The 20,900-nt window shown below is 44.6% G+C and overlaps 1 protein-coding gene across 11 annotated transcripts in view; it reads left to right on the top strand.

Moving 5' to 3' along the window:
• cast (calpastatin) overlaps nt 1-20,900 on the top strand; it is a 228,683-nt gene that overhangs the window by 158,722 nt on the left and 49,061 nt on the right. For all 11 annotated transcript variants that reach the window (XM_041185929.1, XM_041185937.1, XM_041185934.1 and 8 more), the window contains 9 exons: nt 441-536; nt 5,686-5,748; nt 6,597-6,722; nt 13,496-13,552; nt 14,966-15,055; nt 15,581-15,676; nt 16,092-16,154; nt 17,015-17,140; nt 19,724-19,780. In XM_041185929.1, coding sequence (XP_041041863.1) covers nt 441-536; nt 5,686-5,748; nt 6,597-6,722; nt 13,496-13,552; nt 14,966-15,055; nt 15,581-15,676; nt 16,092-16,154; nt 17,015-17,140; nt 19,724-19,780 — 774 coding nt within the window. The remainder of the gene's footprint in view (nt 1-440; nt 537-5,685; nt 5,749-6,596; nt 6,723-13,495; nt 13,553-14,965; nt 15,056-15,580; nt 15,677-16,091; nt 16,155-17,014; nt 17,141-19,723; nt 19,781-20,900) is intronic.

Raw genomic sequence — 20,900 nt, 5'->3', positions numbered from 1 at the left:
TTGAGGAGCTATTACACATTTGTACATGTGAATTTGGTCTGTTGGTAAAGCTGTCCTTCCCCAAACCCAGCAACAACTTGCATTGATACACTTAATGCAGTAGAGCTTAAAATATTTCACAGAGACATTTTCAAACAAAATCAAGAAATATAGGGAGATATTGGGAGAAGTGACCAAAAGCATAATTAAAGTGAATGATCTTATGGAGCTTCTTAAAGGATGAGGAAGATGTAGAGAGGTGGAGGGGCTGAGGGAAGGGATTCCAGAACTGTCTCTGAGAAGTGCGATAGGTTTTTACAGGCAGCTTTTCAGTGCCTTAAATAATTTCCTGAATTTTCAGTTGATTCATTTAACTCCAATTATTGTTTTACTGACAGAGTATGTAGATATTGAATCTTAACATTTATGTGAATATTGGCTTTAATTTCTCATGCTTTCAGGAATCAGATGCTACTAAGAAGAAGGCTGAACGAGTGGGAGAAACTGAAGGGTCCATACCACTTGATTACAGATTTAAAGAGCAGCCTGACCCTAAGGTTTGTATGCTTGTATTTTCAAAAAATATCTGTGCACAGAACATCGAGAAACATTTCTACAATGCTCCAGTGAAAAAAGAACTAACATTCTTTTACGCCAGTGTCAGCTGTGTCCCAGTTGGTAGAACTCGTGCTTCTGAATCAGAAATTATGAGTTCAAGTGCCACTCCAGGACTTGAGCACAAAAATCAAGGCCGACACTCCAGTGCGATACTGAGGGACGGGCCATCATCTGGATGGGGTAAAAGCGAGGCCCCATCTGCCCTCACAGGTGGACGGAAAAGAAGACGTGACACTATTTCAAAGAAGAGCAAGGCAGTTATCCCCAGTGATCTCGGCAATATTTATCCCTTGATCAACACCATAAAACCAGCTAATCTAGTGATTATCAGAGTGCTGTTGTAGGAGTTTGCTGTGGTTGCTGTGTTTCAGACTTCAAAGGCATTCATTGGCTGTAAAGCTCATTGAAAGATAGGCCAGAATTGTCTCGATGGCATGCGGGCTGCGGGCCCCGTACACCGACGCATGAGTTGACGGGCGGTGACGTCAGGCGAGCGTCCCGACAACAATGTGCGCCATCGCGATATTTAAGTGGGCGGGCACGTGATGTTCTCAAATGCACGGCCGCCATTAATTACTCACCCATTTAAGGCCCTTGAGGCAACAATTGACTGCAATTTTTTCAGGGCCAGTGCAACCCTCAGGACGTCACACGGGCGCAACAGGCAGGCGGGTGGGAGACATTTGTATAAACCTCATCCACGGGTGGGATAAGTGGAGTGAGTGGGGTTGCGAATGGCATCTATTAGATATTTAATTTTGAAAGTTACTGACTTGCCTGTGTGAGCAGGAATACTTCAAAACTCTTCACAGCTGCTTGGACAGATGTAACAGTGGATATCACAACTCCCATTCCCAAGTCTGCAGTAAAGATCATGTTTGGGGCCTGCAGGTTTCAGGAAGCCTTCCCTTAGCCTGGGAATGGGAGTTATGCTCTCCACTGGAGGCATCTCCTCTGAGGAGGAGGGGAGGCCCTGAAGGGGCAGGAAGCCTGGAGTCCACATTCAGCCTCCAGGTGAGCTACCTTTGGGAGGAGAGGTGCAGGCACAAGGGGTGCAGGGCCAACAGGAAGTCCAAGGCAGAAAGGGCCACAGAAGACACCACTACTCTGCTGCCAGGGTATACAGGCGGCAAAGCAGCTACCTCAATATGTCTGAGGTGCAGTGCCGTAGGAGGCTCCATCTCTGAAGGGAGACAGTCACCTGCATCTATCAGATGATAGGCCCTGAGATCTGCACCAACTGCGTGGGTGGCACCCCATGCCAGTGGTGCTGAAGGTCACAGCTGCCCTCAACTTATATGCCTCCGACTCTTTCTAGGGGTCAGTGGTGATCTTCCCAGTATCTCCCAGTCAGCCGTCCACACTTGCGTCAAGCAGGTGACAGATGCTCAGTTCAGAGATGTATTGACTTTCATCCACTACTGCTGGTACGAGGCCACCAGACAGAGTGAGCCAGAGGCTTTTCAGCAATTGCTGGCTTCCCCCACGTCCAGGGTGCAATAGACTGCACACATGTGACCATTAAGGCACCAGCAGGTGAGCCTGATGCCTTTGTCAACAGGAAGGGCTTCCACTCCATGAACGTACAGATAGTGTGTGATCACAGGATGCTGATTCTACAAGTCTGTGCATGTTACCCAGGCAGCTTCCACGACACCCACATCCTCAGACACTCCCAGGTACCGGGGCTCTTCAGTGCTCCGGCTCGGCTGGATGGTTGGCTGCTGGGTGACAAGGGCTATCCCCTCAGAAGGTGGCTCATGACGCCTCTCCGCCATCCAAGAACAGAAGCTGAGCAGCGGTACAATGGGAGCCACACCTCCACAAGGGCTGTGATGGAGAGAACCATTGGTCTTCTCAAGATGCGCTTCTGATGTCTGGACCGTTCAGGGGGCGCACTCCAGTACCCCCAGATCGTGTCTCAGTGATAGCGGTTGCCTGCTGTGCTCTCCACAGTCTTGCGCTGGAAAGGGGGGACACTGTGGACAATGAAGACATAGACGCAGTTGCTGCAGCTGCATACAATAAGTCCAGCAGTGACTCCGAGGATGAGCATGCACAGGGAAATGCTGAGGAGGTAGATGCTACTGCCCTCATCCGGAGCACCCTGAGAGGAGCCCGCAGAGACAACAAACAGCTGCAGCGTCGACGTGAGGTCGCTTCAGACCTCCCTGCTCACCATAGATGGATGGGGCACGGAGCTGGGATACTTGGTGCCCAAACCATCTCCCACACTGGCACTGACCAGCTGAGGTCAATGCCGATGTGAGGGCTTGCAGGTCCGAGTGCAACCCCAGGAAGCCCTGACTGGTCTCCTGGAGATGCCTCTTCACGAGAGTCACCACTCTCTCCATGGAGAAGGCATGGCGCTTGGCCATGAGGCTTATTGCATCATGGTGCTCCGCGTGGACTCCTCCAGCACGCGCACCATGCCACGCATTGCCTCATGTATCTCCGCCAGATCCTCCTGCATACCCTACTGCACATCCAGCATTTGCTGCCTCACGGGCGATTCCAGAGGCACATCATCAGCCACCAACCAAGCATGTTCCTCATCTCCAGCAGTCCTCCGACTGCCAGCACCATGGGCACTCTCTATCTCTGCCTGCACCTCAAGCAAGTGTGAAGTGCCCTCACCATTGTGCCCCAGGGCATTAGCCGAAGATCTAATTCCCAACGAGATGTTAGTATCTGCGCTGGTGCCTGCCTGGCTGAGGTGGTGTGACGCTGGTGATTCGAAATGTTCAGGGCCCTCGAGTGTGAGAGGTGGCCCCCTGCCTCCTCCTTCTGGCCCTGCTCCGGTGATGCTGAAAGGAAGAATGAGGATATTTGATTAGTTAAAATGGATACAATGTCATTGTGCTTGCCGGTTCCCCGGATCATTATGTGCTCATCCTTCCATAATCAATGGTCAACCCATGTTGCAAGCTTCAATTATTGAACATTCAGCATTACCATGGCTGCTGGGACACACATGGTGACCTCAGTGCTCGGCAAACATACCTGCCCGTGGCACCCCAGCCTCACTGCCACCGGTGGACCTGGGCGCATGGCACCTCTCCAGATCCATGGCCTGCTGTTCGAATGGAGTCAAGCTGGCCAACTGGGCCTGGCCTCCGCCAGTCCGCATCTGCTCTGTGGAATTGTGCACAGTCTTCTCCTGAAAAGGAGAGAAGAGCATTGATTATTCCAGCCTGTAACTGGATTCCCATCGCATCCCTGCCACCCCCACCTGAGTGGGACATTGCAGGGCTCCAGTTCTTCGTCACCCCACCGCTGCCGCACACTCACACAAAGAAGCCAGGACTGACAACCACCCCCCCCGCAACATGCTGCCTCCTTCACATTTGGCAGCACGCAGTTTAACCTTGCTAAGCAAGGAGGCACAAGCATGTGGAATGCAAAGCCCAGCAGATGGATTGGTGCCCCGCCAACTGGAAGCTCCCCTCCCAGCATTTTAGCACCCTGACTTTGACATGCTTCTCAGTTCCAGCACTCTGCCTAGGTGCAGATTCTTGAGTTTGCCCCCAATTCTATACTCTGGGTGTCAGTGTCACACATGCTGTGGGTGCAGAACACATCTCAGCACAACCCTGCCAGGAACTAGGTTTGGGCAATATCCACTGGCCCGCCCAGCGAGGGAAACATGCTCATACTCTCGGCCGCCTCCTCCTTGGCATGTTTGGTTAGGTGGGGGAGTCTCCGCCTCCCATCCTTCAGAAGAAGGACCTCCGGCCGCACTGCCACCTCCTCCAGGAGGGCAGCTAGGCACTCATCTGAAAAACAAGGGGCACACTGCCCCGCAGCCCTATCCTCTGGCCTGGCCTGTTCACCAGAAGCCCTCTGGTGAGCCCTTCTACCTGCCATTGTGAACAGCCTTGCAAAGGCTGCCAGCACTTCAATTAAACAGGCTGCTGGGTTGCCACTGGACCCAGTGGTCAGTGCACACCTGCCACCGCCCACTCACTTCCGCTATCCTTAGTTGGCCCGCCTGCGTAAAATGGCGGCGCGGACCTGATCGCAGGCAGTGATCAGCTCCACCCGACATGGGGAAAATTCTCCCCATAATTTCTACAGAAATGCAAGTCTGCTTTTGTTGCTGATGTATAATTGATGTTGGTATCATGGCTTGCAATGAATCTGACAAAACTACGAAACAGAAATTGCTCACTAATTTAAACTGAATTCGGTGCATGCCTAAACCCTCCATCGAGTAATCCTGCTAAATAATATTGAAGTACTTTTGGGGCAGAATTTTCCATTTGGTGTGTGAGGGGCAGCCCGACATGCCAGAATGTAAAATGACGCGCGTCCCGAATCATTGCACTGTCTCGTGATATTTTGTTCGGCGGGCACATGCTGGAGTCGGCCGTGCACTCGCTGATAATTGAAAGGCCTATTAAGGCCATTAAACAGGTAATTAGCATGAATGTTTCGCTGCCCATCCAACCTTAAGGTTGGCAAACAAGCATAAAGGCCAAGCGGCCTTTACGTTTTTTAGGAAACCACATCCACAAGCGGGATGAGCTTCCCTAAAGATAATAATGATTATATGAAAACGTTTTCTGAAAAATAAAAAATATCTCATGTCACACAGCCTCATGAGGGGATATGTTTCATTAAATTGTTTTTGTTTTTCTTTTTATTATAATTTTTAAAAGCAATTCAAACTCCCTAAGGCAGCTCCATGCCTCAGGGAAATTGAAGCACTCTTTCACACGAAAGAGCACTGGACCCTACTCTCCCTTCTCCCCCCACCCACACAGCTAGCGCTCAGCGCTACATCTCACGTATTGCGCTGGGCAGGCCTTAATTGGCCCGCCCAGGTAAAATGGCGGTGCAGAGCCGATTGCGGGTGGCAGTCGGTTTCCCGACCGCCCCTGCTTGCACCTGTTGACCAATGATCCTGGCCTCGGAGTGCAAGTTACTAAGCAAATGAGGTTCGCACTGATGTTCTGTGTCAATACGCTCTCACATGAATTTCAAAGTATTTTGACAATATTAATGTTGCTTTACCAGCTGCTTTCAATTCTACAAATTCTGATGCTGGATAGAGAAATGTGATAACATTTAGTCTTTTTGTAACAGGATAAAGGGAAAGTTGCCTCTTCCTCCACTGGTCCAGGAGCAAAACCAAAGGTCACAGGGAAGGTAAAGCTGTTTTTTACTCTTGTAAGAGGATTTGATCCCCTGCAGTGAAAGTCTTCAGGGCAACATCCCATAAATCAGTGATTCTCATGACCTTATTATATTAATGGTGGTGGTGGGAGTTTGTTGAAGGATATCACTTCACTCAATGCCAGGGCTGGGATCAGCAGTCATACTCTAGCTATTGCCCAAGATTGGAGGACCCCAATTCACAAACAAAAATGGTGAAAGTGTCTGGTACTTGTAACCTGAGCAATGCCAGAGAAGTGAAAAGAACATTTGTCTCGTTGAAACCCCATCCCCATCACTTCTCCAAACTCCCAGGACATTTCCTGCTCTTTGTTTAATGATCAGATTGGAAAAAAAATCTGAAAATATTAAAATTCCAGTTTCAAGATCTCATACATTTAATGATTAAACTTAGTTTTGTTTAGGAAAATTGCATCTTATTACTCTTTTTTTACAGATGTACTAAGGTACATATTTCTTATTATATATTTGCACATTGGTTCCCTACGATTGCCAATGTCAGATGATGTTTTGCGCAGATATGTTGTGCGGAACTAAATGAACTTTTTAGAAGGTCAGAGCTGCGAGAGATTATCCACCGCTCTCTCCTGCATGTCCCTGAAGTGGGATTGACAGACATCACCTCCCCAGCCACTCAGTGGGTAACATTAACATGTGAGAACCAAAAGGCTACGAAGAAAAATTGTGCAGTTAATGGCTATTGCCACAGTGAATTCTCTAAAAACTTGTACTTCACTACTGAAGACTTGAGGCCTTTGTGTCTGTATTCTTGAAATATCTTTGAAGATGGTTTAACTTTATTTATTATGTTGCTATCACAGAGTATGACAGAAGGTGACGTCCTGGAGTCTCTGTCAGCAGACTTTACCCAAAGCTCCTCCGCCCCAATTTCAAAATGCTCAGCTCCAACTTCTCATTCTGCTGCTCCACCATCCATGCAGAAGGAGGTATGGCTTCAATCTTAAATTGTTAAGGGATTGCAGCTGGAGGACTCACCTCCATTATCCTGCTGGGCAGGACAGCACTCATGATTCTATTCTTAACCATTCACTCATCACTAGAGAATCAGCTCCATTGCTTCTGCACCATTATTTTCTGGGATCCCCCAGGAAATATCATCATCTTGGCTCCCTCCTTCTACATGCTGGCCCATGGCGACATCATCGGGAATCAGTAAGTGGTTCCGCATTTACACTGATGACACCCGGCTCTACATCACCACTACCTCTCTCAACTCCTTCACTGTCTTTCAACTGCCATGTTACTTATTAGGCACCCAGCACTGGATGGGCAGAAATTTCCTCCCATTAACTATCGCATTGAGTGAAGCCATTGTCTTCAGTTCCTGCCAGAAATTCTGTTCCCTAGGCATCAACTCCAATCCTCTCCCTGACAACTGTCTGAAGTTGAACCTGGCTCTGTCCAAAGCTCCTCAGCTCCAATTTCAAAATGCTCAGCCCCAACTTGTCATTCTGCAGCTCTGCTGTCTATGCAACAGGAAGTATGGCTTCAATCTTAAGCTGTTAGAGACTGCAGGGGGAATGGGCTCCTGTTCCATTATACTGCTGGGAGGGATGACCTTCATGATTCCATTCTTAACCATCCAGTTGCAGGCAGAGAATCAGCTGCAATGGCCTCTCCTCCTGTTCCTGCACCATTATCTCCGGATTTCCCCCAGAGATATAGCCTTGGCCCCCTCATACTTCTCATCCACATGCAGCACCATGGCAACATTTTTGAGGCATACAACGTCTGGTTTCCCCGTGTACTCTGCCACCTCTCTCGACAGGTGGAATTTAATGCCCTCCCCTGTGGTGAGTTTGGTGGAAGGGGGGCATTTAATAAGATGAGGGTGGCAGGTGGGGGCCCCATCACCTTCCCACCTCCATCCCAATTAAGTACATGGCAGGACAACCTTCCTGTCCCACTGCCAATTGAGGCCCTTAAGTGGGCAATTAATGCCCACTTAAAGGCTGCCTCCTCCTGCCACTTGTGCAGTGTTGCTTGAAGGCTCTTGGTAGTTATCTCATTCGAAGTCACTATGTGCCTGATTGTGGGACCCAGCATCAGGAAGGCAGGAGCCAGCTGAAAACCACTCCCCTGCCCTTGCTTTTGGATGCACAAAAATATCCTGCAACTCAATGTTAGAAAGTTCAAAACCATTACTTCAGTCTCTAGCACAAACTCTGTTCCAAAGGCATCAACTCCATTCTTTTCCCTAACAACTGACTGTCTTTGGCTATAGTAGACCTTTCACAAACTTGTTGGTCATATTTGATCCCATAATGAACTTTCAACCATATAACCGCTTCATCACCAAGACTGGTTACTTTCACTTGGCACAAATCTGCCTACATCTCAGATCATCAGCTTATAGCCCTAATCCATGTCAAGTGTAAAGACCATTCCAGTACTCTCCTGTTCGTCCTCCCATTGTCCCCTCTCCATAACTTCAGGTCATCCAAACCTCTCTTGTTTATATTCTAATTTGCACCAAATCTCTTTCACCTTTCATCCCTGTGCTCACTGACCTACATTGGCATCCTATCTGGCAATGTCTCTATGTTAAATTTCTCATCCCTGTTTTTAAATCCCTCCTTGGCCAGACCCTCCCTATCTCTCTAACCTTCTGCAGACCTATAACCCTCTGAAATGTCAGCCTTCCTCTAATTCTGGCCTCTTGCAAATCATTCCATCAATGATGGCTGTGCTTTCAAGTGCATAGACTCCAAGGCCTGCAATTCCTTCCATAAACTTTTCCACATCTCTAAATCTCTCTCCTCCTAGAAGCTTGATATAATTAAGCTCCTTAATCAAGCTATTGATCATTTGACCTAATATCTCCTTATATGACCTAGTGTTAAATTTTGTTTAATAACCCCTTTGTGTATGTAGCAATTATGGTTTTATTTACTGCGCAATGTACCTTTAAGAATAATACTTGTTAAGGAAGATCACATGATCTGTAGTAACCAATAGGAGAGCAACGTGGGTTATCTCAACAGACAGTGCAGATTTGAAGTTGAAAGCACACGTATAGTTGCTGCTGAGTATATTGTAAATGAACTTAATGGGGAGAATTTTCTCTCCGTCGGGCGGACTGGTTAGGGGTGGGTGCAGGCAGGTGCAGAGCCAATCACCATCGCGATTGGCTGCGCACCACCATTTTACATGGGTGGACCAATTAAGGTATGTGATCGAATAGGGCTCAGGGGAAGCCCTGGTAATTGGAGAGGACTCACAAGAAGCCCTGGGAGTTGTGTATAGCTGGATACAGACAGGAGACAGGAATCTGGATAAACTCCAAGGCAGTGCCAGCTCAGTGAAGCTAGCTAGACAGCAAAGAGCTGAAGAATCAGCTAAATGAAACCAAAGAGGGTTTGGAAACAAAAGTCGCAGAATTTCCTAAGAAGCAGACAGATAATGAAATTTTGAGAAACTCAGCCACTGAACTCAGAAAGATGAGCTTGCATCTGGGAGAAGTCTGACCAATAGTGAAGTCAAAAAGAAGGCCAAGATTAAAGTCTGTGCTAGAAAGAGGAAGGCACATATAAAGAAGATACAGAAATACTAATAGGGCCTTAATTCTGGCAGCACACGAATACACTTTCGTACATAGGTCTGGCAAGCAAATCGCAAATGCTGATGCCCATAGTCATTTGCCTCAACAAGAAAATGATGAGCACATCCCAATTCTACAGGAACTTGTTTTACTGTTAAATTTCTTAGATTCCTCACCAGTATGTGCTCTACAGATCAGAGACTGGACAAGGCGGGCCCCAGCCCCATCTCAGGCATGAGGACAAGTGCTGCATGGTTGGTCACAGGAGTCTGCATCTGATGAAATGAAACCGTACTTCAACAGAAGACATGAAATAACCAACCAGGATGGCATCTTATTGTGCGGAGCATGAGTTATAGTTCCTCCAAATGGAAGGGAGCCACTTTTAATTGATCTACACAGTGCCCATCCAGGAATTTCCTGAAGGAAGACCATAGCACTCAGCTATCTATAGTGGCCAGGGATGGTTGGTGAAATAGAGAGTTTAGTAAAACAAAGTGTGCAATGTCAACAACTGCAAAAGTCGCCATTGACAGCTCCGTTACACCCATGGGACTGGCCAGGTATACCCTGGGTGTGATTACACATTGACTATGTTGGACCTTTCCTGGGAACAATGTTTCTGCTCATTGTCGATGCCCATTCAAAATGATTAGACGTATATGAGGTGAAGTCAGTTGAGAAACTACATCAGAGTTTTTGCCATTCATGGACTACCAGAAGTAGTTGTTTCTAGTAATGATATGACATTTGTGAATGCTGAGTTTCAATGGTTTATCAGACTCAACAGTGTCACTCATGTGAAAACTGCACCATACCACCCTTCCTCAAATGGACTGGCTGAAAGGGAGGTTCAAACACTTAAGGCAGGGATGATAAAGCTAACTGGCGATTTCCTGACAACCAAGCTAATCAATACAGGACTACCCCTCATACAACAACAGGTGTCACACCTGCAGAGTTATTTTTGAAATGCCATCTCGGGACAAGATTGAGCTAAATAATACTAAAATTTAGAGGGAAAGGTGGAAAGGAGTCAGGGAAGCAAGAAAACTAGACACGACTGGCATAGACGCGAGAGGAAAGTTACCATGGGAGAGCCGGTAGACAAGAAAAGTTTCGGGGAAGGACCAAAGTGGTTACCGGGTGAAATAAATGGTGACTAGAGCTCTATCTTACCATGTGGAGGTGGCAGGTCAGATCTTTTGTAAACATGTGGACCATTTAAGGAAGGGAGAGACAAATCACCAAGATTTGATTCCACCAGTGATCATGACCGGGCCTGCGTTTCCTTTTAAGGATACTCAACCCAGGACTGATATTTCTGATGTTCCTGTAAGAGTCGAGGATACAGAATTACAATTGTCTACCAAAGCACCTGATGTTCAGGCATTTCTGGTAAAGGAGATTCCTGACAAGGAATCTGAAGTTGTGGAACTGCGGCGTTCCACACATACCAGGAAACCATCTGAAAAACTGAACTTGTAAATTCCTCACCCAGTGTAAATATTATGTTGTCTTGAAAAATATGTAGAGCCAAATTAAAGGGGGAGGAATGTAGTAATCATGGTTTTATTTAGTGTACAATGTACCTTTAAGAATAATACTTGTTAAGGAAGATCACATGACCTGTAGTAACCAATCGGAGAGTAGTGCAGGCAGTGCAGAGATGGTGTTGAAGTTGAAAGCACACATATAGTTGCTGCTGAGTATATTGTAAATAAACTTAATGGGCAGGATTTTCCCGTCGGCGAGTGGGCCTCAACCCGGCTCGCTGACACGTAAAATGACACGTGATGATGTCGGGCGGAACTCCTGATGTCACCGCACCCCATTTAAATTTTCAGGTAGACGGGGGCGCAGCAAAATGAGCTGTGCGCCCGCCAACCTGTCAATGGCCAATTGAGACCATTGTCAGAGTCATTGAACTAATTAATGGACCTGCCCATCCATTAAGATTGGCGGGCGGGCCAGGAGCCCTGGTGGGCATTAGAAAAAACATGAAATCTCATCCACGGGCGGGATAAGGTTTCATGTAGGTTTTAAAAAATTTAATCAAAGTTTTTTTAAAAAGCTATGGACATGTCCCAACTCGTGACAGTGTCACATGATGGGACATGTCAGGGATTTTTTTCCTCTATTTTTAATTTTTTTTATTGTAGAGCAGATCTCCCTGAGGCAGCACTTAGCCTCAGGGAGATGAGTGCGCTCTTTTGTGCGCATGTGCGAAAGTGTGCACTCTCGGGTTTAGGGATTCCCCTGCCCACACAGGGAGCACATAGCTGGACGAGCCTTAATTAGCCCACCCATGTAAAATGGCAGCGTGCCCCCGATTGGGGGCACCGATTGGAGGCGCACCTCTTGCGTGCCCACACTTCAATTTCCTCCCCTCTGACAGGGGGGAAAATCCTGCCCGCTGTTTCCACCCAAGAAGTGCCTGCAGATCAGCGCTATCATTAGTAGTACAACTCGGCCACCCTACGACAGTGAGGCACTTTGGGACGCTTTACTGTATTAAAAATGCTATATTAATGCAATTTCTGCTATAAGTTAGGAATTCTTTGGGATTCTTTCTGTTTCTGGTTTTGCAATTTGATCATGTGATTATCTATGACCAATAATAAGAATGGTTAACAGGGACCAACAAGGAAACAAAAAGAGTAGATTTTGACTATGTGTTATGGTGTGAACTGGGTGGTAGGGAACCAAAAGTCCCTTCCACAACTTTTATTTCCTTTGGCTTTCGTGGAAACAAAAAAAAAATTTTAATCGTAGCAACAAATATATTGTTTAAATGTTGCTTCTTTGAGGGTTGTTTACCCTCTAATCTGGACAGATATTTCTCCAGGTCACTTCCACCCCATTTCCTTTTCTAAGAAACCTCTGAGGCCAAAAATTAACTGGGGATGGCCTCTACCTAAATTAATATCAGCACCATCATGGAAATGCGTACAACAGGAAGCAAATGGCAACACATACTTTTCCTCTCACTTTACTTAGTACAATCCCAGCATTTAAACTGAGGTTGTCAACTGGGTCTCAGTTGGTAGCCCTCTCGCCTCTGAGTCAGGAGGTTGTGAATTCAAGTCCAGTCCAAGACTTGAGGACAAAAAACAAGGCTGACATTTCAGTGCAGTACTGAGAGGGCACTGCATTGTTGGGGGTACCAGGTTTGGGTGAGTCATTAGCGAGGCCATATCTGCCCTCTGAGGTGGATGCAAAGACCCCACAGCACTATTTTCAAGAACAGGAGGGGAGACTTGGGAGCAGTGTGTTGGCTAATATTTATCCCTCAATCAACATCACAAAACACACATTACCTGGTCATTATAATATTGGGTGCAAATTAGCTGCTCCGTTACAACAATGATAACACTTCAAAAGTACTTAATTGGCTGTAAATCACTTTGGAACATCCTGTGGTTGTGAAAGGTGTGAAATAAAAGTAAGTTTTTTTTTATTTTTTATTGCACTTACTCGACCACATTCTAGTTCGAAGATTAGTGGAGATTTTTTTTTTTAATTCATTCATGGAACGTGGACTTTGCTGGCTGAGCCAACATTTATTGCTAATCCCTAATGGCCCTTGTTCAGAGGGCAATTAAGAGTCAACCACATTGCTGTGGTCTGGAGTCACATGTAGGCCAGACCAGGTAAGGACAGCAGATTTCCTTCCCTAAAGGACATTAGTGAACCAGATGGGTTTTTACAACAATCGACAATGGTTTCATGGTCATCATTAGACTTTTAATTCCAGATTTTTATTGAATTCACATTCCTCCATCTGCCACGGCTGGATTAAACCCAGGTCCCCAAAGCAAGGAGATTATAGGGAGTTAGCATGAGCAGTACAGATGGTTGTAAGACACTCACCTCTCGCAATGTTGTGTAACCTGTCAGTGCCCTACACACCTAACAATTGGGGCTAATAATAATATTTGCATATTTTTGGAGATTCCACCTGCTTCATCAGCCTGGATTGTTTTTTTACAGAAGTGCCCAATCCTTGCAGGTTAGAATGCCTCATGTGACCATGCATATAACTTTTAATATCCTAAAGTAAGATGATAGGAATGTTTCTGGAAATCTGAAATTGTTGAATGCAAACGAGTGAAAGTGAAAAACAATAATTACAATGTTCTTTTCTTTCTTGTAAAGGCACCTCTGAAAGCTTCAACAGCTGCCCCTGTTTCTGTGGGTAAAAGTGATGCTAAGGTAAGTGAAAAAATAAGAGCGAAATGTGCAATGTATGGTGATGACCTGTCGCCTTGAACCACAGTAGCCCATATGATGTACTTACACTCATGGTGCTGTTAGGGAGTGTGTTCCAGGATTTTGACCCAGCGAGGGTCAAATGAAGGAACCACGATATATTTCAAGTCAGGATGGTGTGTGGCTTGGAGGGGAACTTGCAGATGGTGGTGTTCCCATGCATCTGCTTGTCCTTCTAGAGGGTAGAGATCATGGGTTTGGAAGGTGCTGTTGAAGGAGCCTTGGTGAGTTGCTGCAGTGCATCTTGTGGATCGTACACACTGCTGCCATGGTGCGTCGGTGCTGGAGGTAGTGGACGTTGAAGATCGTGGATGGGTGTCAATCAAGCGGGCTGCTTTGTCTTGGATGATGTTGAAATTCTTGTGTTGTTGGAGATGCATTCATCCAGGCAAGTGGAGAGTATTCCATCACACTCCTGACTTGTGTCCTGTCGATGGTGGACAGGCATTGGAGAGTCAGAAGGTGAGTTAATCCGTAGAATCCCTAGCTTCTGATCTGCCGTTGTAACCACTGTATTTATGTGGCTGGCCCAATTCAGTTTCTGGTCAATTGTATCCCCCAGGATGTTGATAAGGGTGGATTCAGTGATGATAATGCCATTGAATGTCATGGGGATATGGTTAAATTCTCTCTTGTTGGAGATGCGCATTGCCTGGCATTTCTATGGCACGAATGCTACTTGCCACTTGTCAGCCCATGCCTGAAAATTGTCCAGGTCTTGCTACATTTGGACATGGACTGCTTCAGTACCTGAAGAGTCATGAACAGTGCTGAACATTGTGCACTCATCAGTGAACATCCCCACTTCTGACCTTATGTTAAAGGGAAGGTCACTGATGAAGCAGCTGAAGGTGGTTCAAGGACACTACGCTGAGGAACTGTGGCAGTGATATCCTGGGACTGAGGTGATTGACCTCCAACAACCACAATCATCTTTCTTTGTTTTATTTCTTCCTTTTCTCATATTTCCAAAATCCATCTGTAAGGATAATCCTATCTCACAGTTCCAGGAGCAGATCTGATGCTGTGCAATATTTCCATCCTTTTATTCCAAACGCCATCACAATCCTTCAAATTTCATCTGCACAGTACTTCCCCACATATGTACCAAACACACTAGTTCACAAAACTAATTTCAATCTTACCAATTAATGATTGTTGAAACTAAAGTCATGATTATCCTGCTTCACACACCCACTGTTGAGGCTCCTCTTCAGGACAAGGAAGAATTAACATTGCGGGTTAAGTGTGGGCAGCATTTGCTTGGGTTGTTTTCAGTAACAATTTTCCTCACTGGCAGAATATGTTTCTGCTGAGCTTTGACATAAATTTATAAAATAACTTTTATTTTTAAAGGATGAAGATCCATTTGACCTACTTGCAGGAACACTTCCATCAGAGGCACCGGACAATTCAGCTCCAAAATACACTGGTCCTGCAGTAAAGGTACAAATTAAAATCATCTTCTGAAGCTTTCAACCTTTGAATAAGATTCCTGTAACTACATTGTATGTTTGTCCATTTGTTTGTGGGGCTAATATACATCTGTATGTCCAAAATTAGTCTGTTGGTAATGCGGTCCTTGCCCCAGTCCAACAACAACAACTTGCATTGATATATCACACTTAATGGAGTAAAACATCCTAAGGCATTTCACATGAGGTACTTCGATGAAATTTGACAGCAAATCAAATAAGGGAATATGAGGACAAATGACCAACAGCTTAATTAAAGTGACAGGTCTTGTGCAGCATTTTAAAGGAGGAGACAGAGGTGGAGAGGCTTAGTGGGAGGGATTCCAGAGCCACCTCCTGTCAACTGCTCAAGTCTCTTCTACACACAGCATTTTCAGAGCCTTGAATAATTCGCTGAACTCTAGTTATCATTTTACTAAAGCACAGTATGTGGAAATTGAATCTTAACAATTATATGAATACTATCATTGAGTAGTTTTATTCCTCAAATTTTCAGGAATCAGATGTTACTAAGAAGAAGGCTGAACGAGTGGGAGAAACCGAAGGATCTATACCACCTAATTACAGATTTAAAGGGCAGCCTGACCCTAAGGTTTGGTCCAACAATTGATTTGAGCCAAGTCAAAAATTGTTTCATAATCTTTGTATTTTCAAACTAGATCCATTGACAGAACTTCAAGAAAAATTTGTACAATTACCCAATGTAATAAAACAGCTTTTTTGTTTCATTGGTAGAAATGATCCATATATCACAGGTTGTAATGAACCTGACAGTAAATTACAAAACAGAAATTGCTGAATAATTAAAACTGAAATAAATGCACTTTCCAAAATTAGTTCTGCTACATAAGAAATAAATTTGTTTGCAGTTGGACTTATTGATCAAATGAGGTTTTACACTGGCATCACAGATCTCGAATACTGAAGTATATGTGTGCTGCTGCTTTCAATTCTAAGTATTTCTGATGCCCAAAGAAGAATCTTATGAGGTTTGTTTCTTGTCACAGGATAAAGGTAAAGTGGCCTCTTCCTCCACTGGTCCAGGAGCAAAACCAAAAGGAACTGAGAAGGTAGAGCTGAAATACTTTTTTCTTCTTGGAGGAGCGTTTGGTTTCCTGCAGTAAAACTGTTCTGTAAATTGGTGCCACATATCCCCTAATTATATCAAAGGCAGCAGTAGAAGTTTATTAAAGGATGCCACTTCACTTAGTGTTAGGCTTAACATTAGCAGTGAAACCCCAGTTTGCCGAAGATTGCAGTACCCCAAGGTCATGCATTCTAAGGTTTGCAGAAAAATGTTGTGCGTGTGGTTTCCTACTAGTGTTAGGGAAGAGGATGAGCGACACATAAATCTACTTCTAACATTAAGACTGTCGAGAATGAGAAGAGGAAATTTGGCTCCTGAAACCTCATTCCCATCACCTTGCCTACCAATCGCCACAACCAAGTCCTAGAGCATTTTCTTTGTGTTCATTACTTTTTCATTTGGACAAGTAAAGGAAAATATAGTTTCTACAAGTTCAAGCTTTCCGGATCTTGTGAGTTTAATAGGTAAACTGCATTCCATTTATAGAAATTGGCACCTCGTTATTTCTCTTACATATGTACTATAGTACTGACTATAGTTCTTACTATATATTTGCTTATTGGTTCTCTGTGCTTCTAACTAACCAGAAAGATGGAACTGTGAGGGATTATCCACCACATTCTCTTGCATGTTCCAGAAGTGGGACTGACAGAGGTCACCTCCCCATCCATTCAATTGGTCACCTAAAGGGCAGGAAAGGGAAATTGTGGGTTAGCGGGCATTTGTTGCTTATGTGTTTATTTGTAGTTTGTGTTTCACTGTTGACGATTTGAGACCTTCATACCTGTATTCCTGAAATACCTTAGAGATGGTCCAACCAAATTTATTGTATTGTTATCACAGAGTATGACAGAAGATGATGTCCTGGAGTCTCTGTCCGCAGACTTTGTCCAAAGTTCTCCAGCTCCAATTTCAAAATGCTCAGCACCAACTTCTCACTCTGCAGTTCCGCTGTGCATGCAGAAGGAGGTATGGCAGTAATCTGAAACTGTTAGAGACTGCAGGTAGAGTAGTTTGGGAATTCTTCAGCCAACCTCCTCTTTTGGGATTTTGTTGCTGGTAACCACATCTAGAGACTGGTATTGTACAAAGCCCTAAGCTACCTAAAGTAACTACAATGCCAACCTCAATCATTTAGTTATAAAGATGCAATTTTTTGTTTAGTAGAAGCAACAAAATGTATTTTTATAGTTTTGCTTCTTTCCTGTGGATTTTTTGCCCTCAAATCAGGACACATTTTCCTCAGATCGCATACAACCCATTTTATTGTCAGACCACTCTAATAGATGTCTGGATTCTAAGAGTAACACACATAATGAGGCTTGGCTGAGAGTCCAGGCAGTCATTAAGTTTGTTGAAACAGCTGATCCCCAGAGGAAACATTGTTTTATATTGACAGCTCAGGCTCCCTGATCTTTGCAGTTGATTTCACAATGTTTGTTTATAAGAGTTAAATGGTTACAAGGGTTGTTGTTTTTGTTATTGATACTTTAAAGGGCCTGAATGATTGACACTTCTATTAGCTTGTAGTGCAGGCACTTTTTTCAACATAGGAGAAAGTTGTGAATTAATTACTTTTTTTACAAACCATCTATTTATACGACCCACTATACACTATAGGGTTTATTGGTCCTAGAAGGTATACAGTGGGTCAATGAGCATGGAAATACCATAGCTTCGCATTGGGGTAGGTGGAAGGTCAGAACTTGGAATGGGGGGAAATAAAGGGCCATTAGGGTGAGTGGGGGGCACTGGGGTGGCATGGGTGAGGCATGGGGAATGTTTAGAGGGTAAGGGATGGATGGCCTTTGTGTTTTATTTTAACTGGGACAAAGTCCCACGGCACTGAGGTGGGTCTTCTAAACCTCTCACTTTGGCTCCTAGCAGCCCATGGCCAGGATTTTTCCTATGGTGGGCGGGGACGGGTGTGCCGCCTGCAATTGGCTTTGCGCCGCCATTTTATGCAGGCAGGCCAATTAAGGTCCACCCAGCGTAATACATGGCCGATAGCACTGAGCGCCACCTGTGCAGGCGGGGGGAGGAGGCAGAGGTGGGGCCTGCACTCTTTCGCGCATGCGCATGAAAGAGTGCGGCAATCTCCCTGAGGCACGGAGCTACCTCACGGAAATTGAACGTATGTTAAAATAAATAAAGAATTGATTTAAAAATGTATTTAAACGTGCCCCCTCATGTGACTGTGTCAGATGAATGGGGACATGTTTTTATATTTATGAAAATTAATTAATTAATTTAACAAACACTTCAGGAAACCTCATCCCGCTCGTGGATGAAGTTTCCTGAAAAACACGAAGGCCGCTTGGGCTTTCTGCCTGCCGCCAACCTTAAGGTTGGACGGGCAGTGTTCTCAAATGGCTCCATTGATTTCTTAATGGCCTTAATAGGCCATTTATATTTCAGTGGGCGCACAGCCGACTCCGGCATGCACTGCCAAATTAAATATCGCAAAGGCGCGCGATGACATTGGGACGCACGTCCAACATCATCGCGCATCATTTTACGCATCGGTGTGTTGGGCCCGCCCCCACATGCTGACCAGAAAATTCTGTCCCATGTTGCTGCCTCCAACATTTTTCCCGGATTGGCTGGCCCTCATTTCTCCCCTGCCCCCCAGCAATGAAGATCCTGCCTTTGTGTGTACTTTCTCCCAAGGTGGGCGGGCCGATCTTGGAATTTTCTGGACTCCAGCTACCCAGCTTAAGGATGAAAATCCAGGATAATGTCTCTAGTTTGTACTTGAGAGAACACCTAGCACTCATTCAGTCTCAAGTTATATGAAATGACTATTGTCTTGCGAACATCTGTATGAGACAATGATGATCCTACAGAAATGCAAAACAAAACAAATGACGTATAGATTCACAGCTCTTCACTTGAATATACTGAAGTCATTTTGTAGCTGAGGCATGTGTGGGTTAGGAATAAGATTGGGAGTAGAAATGGAATAGTAATTCAAAATGTCAAATTTCAGCTTCCAGATGTCCCAGAATGTATAGAATGCCTTGCAAGTGTTCGATAATTTCATTACTACTGTCACTAGTATATTTCCCGCAATAGTGAGAGCTCACATTTTCTCTGTCCATATGAAGAAGCCAACATCAAAGTCTGAGGTAGTGGGACAATTGTGGGGTTTGCAGTTTTTGGAAAAAAATAATCAGGTCAGCAAAATATCTAAAAGCAAATATTCAGTACAATGAGAATAGAAAACTATTCTGTCTTTGTAGGTTGTACTCTGTTTTCAACAGTTAACTTCAGCATTATGTACTTGTAGAACAATAAAGATTGCTGCCCATTTTAATCTGAATACTTCAGCAAATCCCCCTTCCCTTCAGATTAGTCAGGTGATCACCATCTTCCATTTAACATAGATCTTAATATTTATTGCTTGTGTGCATTTAAGTTTACAAATGATATAATACCACTTTTAAGGTCTTACAAAAGTAGTGGTAGAAGTTGTTCTGGAAGATTGATGTAGTCAAACATGAGTAAGTGAAACCAAGGTGATAGTTGAAATTTTAATTTGTTTCTTACAAGGCACCTCTGAAAGCTTCAACAGCTGCCTCAGTTTCTGCAGATAAAAGCGGTACCAAGGTAAGTGACAAAATAAGAGCGAAAAGTAGGGATTTAGGTTTAAGGTAGACACGGACCAATGGGTTACAGTCTTATTTATGGAGGAAAGGCGAAAAATCTCAATTGACTCTCTTTATTCAGTTTTGAATCAGTAAATGAACATTTTGATCTTTTGGAACCAGATCTTACAACCTTCCATCTAAACCACGCCGACATAGAGGATCGTGTTGTTCATTTAGTTGTAGTCCCTCTGTGCAGCTTTCCCTCTCCCCACATCCCCCAGTGTGACTTTCTGCATTCCTACCACATTAATCTACACCCGAGTGAGTTCATAACACTGAGTGGTAAGTGGTAGTTTCTTGTCACACTGAAGGTACAGTATTGCCCTTCCCCCGTGCCTGTCTGTCCCCTTCAGCTGGAAAATCTGGATCCTGCCTGCTGTGGGAGAGAGTTGTGGATGTTTTTCAGCAGCCTCCAAACCCAGACATATGTTTCTTGGCTCTCCATCTAAATATATGGCCTAGATTTTGCAGTGTTTATGACAGCCCCCATTTTGGCTGTTGCAAGTGCCTTATCCAGCAGTGTTGGAGTCACAAATAAATGAATTAGATGTAAATGCTCTTGAAGGTTGGATAAGATCTGTATAACTTTTCTGATCTGAAGTTTTTTTTTAAATCCCCTGTTCTTTAAACTTTAAAAAATAAGCTGCAACTGTCACTGAGAGCTTAAAAAAAACTCTCTAATTGACAGGCCATCTGCTGCAAGTTTTAAAAAAAAGTAATATCTCATTGTGCAGTTTCATTAATGTTTTTTGTTGACCTTTCCTGAAGGGCTATTATTATGTCATTATATATGCTTGACTGTGTTTCGAAAGCTACAATTATCTCAGTAAGGTCTTCCAAGTTCACAGTTTTATTGATGGTTTGGATTAGCTGCCTTTGTTTTAGGGTCTGAATAGAAGTTTGTTTTTATAAGAGAATAACCACGTGAGATTTAAAAGTTTTGAATGGGTTTTTATTACGTGTGTATGGGTGAAAGCTGCATTAGATTGTTAGAATTTTTTTTAAAATTTCCAAATGGCTTCTGAGGGCTGCCCATATTGGACAGTTGGCGAGTGGCTTGGTGATGGGATAGAGGGCAT

Source organism: Carcharodon carcharias, chromosome 4 (genome assembly GCF_017639515.1).
Source record: "Carcharodon carcharias isolate sCarCar2 chromosome 4, sCarCar2.pri, whole genome shotgun sequence".
Lineage (NCBI taxonomy): Eukaryota > Metazoa > Chordata > Chondrichthyes > Lamniformes > Lamnidae > Carcharodon > Carcharodon carcharias.
This window is presented reverse-complemented; position numbering and strand designations above follow the sequence as displayed.